The sequence below is a fragment of the Dicentrarchus labrax genome, unplaced genomic scaffold (assembly GCF_905237075.1).
Source record: "Dicentrarchus labrax unplaced genomic scaffold, dlabrax2021, whole genome shotgun sequence".
NCBI lineage: Eukaryota > Metazoa > Chordata > Actinopteri > Moronidae > Dicentrarchus > Dicentrarchus labrax.
This window is the reverse complement of record NW_026136705.1, coordinates 8,307,831-8,313,060: the sequence shown is the minus strand read 5'-3', so window position 1 is coordinate 8,313,060 and position 5,230 is coordinate 8,307,831. Positions and strand designations below refer to the sequence as shown.

The 5,230-nt window shown below is 43.7% G+C and overlaps 1 protein-coding gene across 1 annotated transcript; it reads left to right on the top strand.

Annotated features, from left to right (window-relative positions):
• The first annotated feature begins 1,300 nt into the window (after positions 1-1,300).
• On the top strand, positions 1,301-5,046 carry ckma (creatine kinase, muscle a). The gene is made up of 8 exons (XM_051401615.1): positions 1,301-1,444; positions 2,750-2,957; positions 3,119-3,273; positions 3,397-3,529; positions 3,786-3,957; positions 4,049-4,172; positions 4,256-4,445; positions 4,568-5,046. Exons 2-8 carry the CDS (start codon positions 2,765-2,767, stop codon positions 4,744-4,746), a joined length of 1,146 nt encoding a protein of 381 aa, XP_051257575.1. The 5' UTR covers positions 1,301-1,444; positions 2,750-2,764; the 3' UTR covers positions 4,747-5,046.
• The last annotated feature ends 184 nt before the right edge of the window (positions 5,047-5,230 follow it).

Here is a 5,230-nt window from a genome sequence, read left to right as displayed (position 1 = left end):
GATTTAAGAGGACCTACTGGCAGTTATGTAATGTAATGTAATTACACACACACCTTAGAATGAGTCTTTTTATCTGCAGACGAAGCAGGTCCTCTTCTACGGAGTCTGCCATGTTGAACTGCCATGTTTCTACAGTAAACCACTAAATCCTGCACAATGGTCCTTCAATTAGGAAAACATTAAAGGCCCATTGTGTAGGATTTATTAGCATCTAGCAGTGTAGTTACAGAACACAACTATCGCTTCACCCTCCTTTCTGACAATGGAACTTCCTAAATGTTACACACTGTAGCTTTACTAACTGTTAGATTAAGGTAGAAGCAGGTTTTAGTGTTGGTGACGCTTTTCTTTACATTTGGATCCCAGATTGCAGCTTTAACAGAGTAAGGCTCAGCTTGAATGGAAGCCATCAACCAAGACAAAAGCAAAAGCCCTGCGAATACTGCAAGTTTCATGGAATAGACATTTCTTTTTAATTATTCTGGAAAAAAACTGTACTGAAGCAACTTGTGAAGCAGCTTCGGAACGTAAGCATTGGTAAAATAGTGTGAGACGTTTGAGAGAATACAGTAATATGGGCTAATGAAGCGAATGTCGAAGATGGCATCATCTTTCATGCTCAACATTCCACCTGACAGTCAGTATTCCCATCAAAGATTCAATGTCTGATAATTGGTATATCAATTAGAGCTGGACAGAGTCATGGCTGTTTTGAGGTAGTTTTATCTGTAGGTCAGTGGGAGTCAACATGAAGTGGATGAACATAGCAACAGTATCTGCACAATCTAATGCTATCCAATATAATAGCAAAGCAAAAATAAATGTTTAATTTTGTTGAGCCTGTGTTAAAGAGTGGATTTATCTTCATGGTATTTTTTGATGCATTACCATACTCTGCATTCCTCCTATCAAAATATCAGTCAGACATAACTCTGACTCCTATCTGATGGATAAACTGCATCTTGGGGCAGCATTTTTATAAGAATAGAATACTAACTCTTTCCAACCTTCACGCCTGACACAAAGACACCCGATCTCCACGGCATGCTTGGCAAAAGTTAAGCTCAGCTTTTTTCTTCAACTTCCCCCAAACTCCACCCTTGTGACCCACCCTCCCCATTCAGATACTCCCACCGTCCAACAGGCGCTATGTATGGGTGGTGGGTGAGGGGTGGTAGGGGGAGGGTATGGGTACAGCTGTGGTACCCGTCTTGGATGACTGAGATGTAAATGCGTCCCTTTCATAAACTGTTCAGAGTATCAGTACAGAGGACTGGCCAATGAGGGCGCAGCAGGCACTAAAATGGCCAAGCCAATGGCTGAGTGTCTGCCCAGTATATAAACAGGGAGCAAAGACCTCCAGAGTTGGGTGACCCCTATTTTGGCTGTGGTGAACAGGATCTGATCCCAAGGATTGTTACCTCTGTTCTTGTCTGGTGTGCAGGTAAAGAAATGTCACAGAGATGATTAGTTTTGAAGCAGATATTTGGAAGCATGTGTGGATTCAGAGAATCATCCAAACATTTAGAATGGCAAAAAATCTTGCTACTTATTTTCTGCAATGAAGGAGAATGAGAAGAAGTTTTGGAGTCCATGATGAAGTGAAAGATGAATGCACAACAATTCTGGGATGTTTGAATCTATGTTAACATGCAACATATGATGCATTCTGGAGAAAAAGAGACCTACTGGCTATTAGATGACATTGACTATATAATGAAAATATGCATGAACATTATGTTTTAGCATAGCAGTAGCTGTGTTGCATTGTTAACTTGTATTACTATATATGTATGCTTTCTGCAAATGGTTGTTTCATTTGGATGGTGATTTATGTGGACAGGTGCCTCACAGTTTGTGGCATGTAAGAGACTGCCTGAAGGCCTCTGATGTCCAGTAAATTATTTTAGCCAGTTTAGAGTCATGTTTTTAAGATGGCTTTTTGGACTAACGAGATAATTAGCAAGTGATTACTGCATCAAAATGTTTTTATTTCATAAACCAATATGGCGTATTACCAAAATGCTACACTACAGTTCACTCAGATCGGATTTCATGTGATGTAACAAGTGCGTCATTGCATGCGTCAGTCTTTTACAATTTATATGATCAGCCAATCAGGGGAGATGAAACAAATTACTAAATGTGAAGGTGTACATGCCTATAGATAATTAGATGTAAACAGATCTTGTTGATACGTTGTGCAGTGGACTGAAGGGAAGCACCTGCAGCCTGTCAGCATAGTGACAACTTTAAGTGATGCACTCAGTGTTTGAACCTGTAGGTTGAAGTGTGATACAAAGAAGGTGCAGAGTGTTTCCAAAGGGAATACGTATGTGAAACGTATATTTATGTGTCAACGTGTAAACTGGAGATCTGGGGTCGTGTGTGACCCAAGAGAATTAATACGCTACTTGTAAATGCTGAGGACATTTGACAAAAACGGTATGGAGTCAGATGTGCTGATGCTAAAAATACCCAGGCAATACACACCCCTACCCCTACTCTATTTAAACTGGACATTTGAGTCGTCGAGAATTGAGTGTTACTTGTTACCAGGATTCCTCTGCAGACACCCCCTTAACTCTGCAGCTGTCTTACAGAATATCCCATATCTGTCAAATGTAGAAGATTTTTAGTGGCTATTCTGATCATTTTCACAGAAATTGTCAGATTAGGATGAAGTGGTTTTTGATCATCCGGAGCCTCTGTTTAAGTTTGCTCATCCTGTGTGTCCCTCTCTTTGCAGTGTTAGAAAGCAATCATGCCTTTCGGAAACACCCACAACAACTTCAAACTCAACTACAAGGTTGAGGAGGAGTTCCCCAACCTGTCCAAGCACAACAACCATATGGCCAAGGTCCTGACCAAGGAAATATATGGCAAGCTGAGGGACAAGCAGACACCCAGTGGCTATACCCTGGATGATGTCATCCAGACTGGTGTCGACAACCCCGGTGAGACCAGACAGACACAGAAATATTTTTTATGAATCATAATAACATTTCTTAGTCTTATCTGTGAATAAAATCTAATTAAATAAGCTTGTCTATACAACAACTATTATTTTCCCTCCCATCTTCTAACTCCTGCTTTCCTATTTGCTCCCTCACTTCAGGTCACCCCTTCATCATGACTGTTGGCTGCGTCGCTGGTGATGAGGAGTCTTACGAGGTCTTCAAGGATCTGCTCGACCCCATCATCTCCGACCGTCATGGTGGATACAAGCCCACTGACAAGCACAAGACCGACCTGAACTTCGAGAACCTGAAGGTGCAGTACCCCAGTATTCAAAGAGCAGAAAGGACTATGAGAAACAGATATCCCTACAAAACATGCTCAGTGCCTTACGTTGGTGGCCTTTGTTTCACTTTAAAATCAAACCTTTGTCATTAGGGTGGTGACGACTTGGACCCCAACTATGTTCTGTCCAGCCGTGTCCGTACTGGCCGCAGCATCAAGGGATTCACCCTGCCACCCCACAACAGCCGTGGCGAGCGCAGAGCTGTTGAGAAGCTGTCCGTTGAGGGTAAGCTATTCATAGTTTGATTGCACAAGTATGCAAAGGGTTAAGCACTAAGCCTAGGCCTTTCCCAAACAAAAGAATTATCAAAAATAATTTCCAAGAATTGGAAAGTGTCATTTAAGGACACGCGGGGCATATACCATGATGAATCCAACATGCAAAAAAAACAAAACAGCGCCCTCTGCTTAATATTTCTTGTAGAGATCTATGCTATCGTAGAAGAACATTTAATCTCATAATCGTATGTCTGTCTTTCCAGCTCTGACCAGCCTGGATGGCGAGTTCAAGGGAAAGTACTACCCCCTGAAGTCCATGACTGATGCTGAGCAGGATCAGCTGATCAATGATCACTTCCTGTTTGACAAGCCCGTCTCTCCCCTGCTGACCTGCGCCGGTATGGCCCGTGACTGGCCCGACGCTAGAGGCATCTGGTGAATATGATGAATAATTGTCAGCAGGCCAACTCTCAGTATGGATTTGCACGTCCATTATGATTCTGAGTGTTTTACTGTATCTATCCAGGCACAACGACAACAAGACCTTCCTGGTCTGGGTGAATGAGGAGGATCACCTGCGTGTCATCTCCATGCAGCAGGGTGGCAACATGAGGGAGGTCTTCAGGCGTTTCTGCGTTGGCCTGCAGAAGGTACACATAACAGGTCAAAACGAGCCATAGTTTGAGTGAAGGCAGTGTGGTTGTTTCTCTGACTCTCCTTTCTTATCTGCCAGATTGAGGCGATCTTCAAGAAGCACAACCACGGCTTCATGTGGAACGAGCATCTCGGCTACATCTTGACCTGCCCATCTAACCTGGGTACCGGCCTGCGCGGTGGCGTGCACGTCAAGCTGCCCAAGCTGAGCACACATCCCAAGTTTGAGGAGATCCTCACCAGGCTGCGTCTGCAGAAGCGCGGCACAGGTACAAATATGTCCACTCTTTAGCTTGTACACCTGTGGATCAGGTCTCTACATGGACTCTACAGCATTACCAGATGGAAGGTGTGATGTGTAATCTGTACCTCCTCCCTTTGTCCTCTTTAGGTGGTGTTGACACTGCCTCCGTGGGTGGTGTGTTTGACATCTCCAACGCTGACCGTCTGGGCTCCTCTGAGGTGGACCAGGTCCAGCTGGTGGTTGATGGTGTCAAGCTCATGGTGGAGATGGAGAAGAAGCTGGAGAAGGGAGAGGCCATCGACAGCATGATTCCCGCCCAGAAGTAAAGAGGGACAATCTTATGTTTTTCTCGTGACCATTCATGTGCAATCGAGCCAGCTGATGGGCGCGCAGAGGAAACAGCCGCTCACCTAGAGACTCTTGACTCTGCCCACCTCTTATTCTTCCTTCCAGCTTTTTTTCTTTTCAAGTTCTCCAGTGTTGGTTGGTAACATCCTGGGATCAGCCTCCACTGAGCTGGGCTCGCCTGGCAGACGTGGCATCACCTCCTTTTTTGTTATAAAAAGTGATGATAATTGAAGCTGTTCATACTGCTCAATAAAAAAGTGCCCCATGATACAACTAAACCTATGTTTGCTCTTTTGTGTTGCAGCATGTCAGTTACATTAAGGCCAAGAACCCTCATTGCTCAACAAGTATAATCTTCACATATTAATACTACATCTTGTCAAAGGATCAAAAGCTATCACAAATATTCACACTGTGCGTGGTAACTTTAGAAACAAGACAACGAAATAAAGGAAAAAATGC

Bases quoted from the DNA above. Each gene is read 5' to 3' on its own strand.
- ckma (XM_051401615.1), top strand. From the start codon at position 2,765: ATGCCTTTCGGAAACACCCACAACAACTTCAAACTCAACTACAAGGTT. The intron at 3,530-3,785 runs GTAAGCTATTCA...CTGTCTTTCCAG, and splicing joins TGAGAAGCTGTCCGTTGAGG to CTCTGACCAGCCTGGATGGC. The intron at 4,446-4,567 runs GTACAAATATGT...TGTCCTCTTTAG, and splicing joins TCTGCAGAAGCGCGGCACAG to GTGGTGTTGACACTGCCTCC.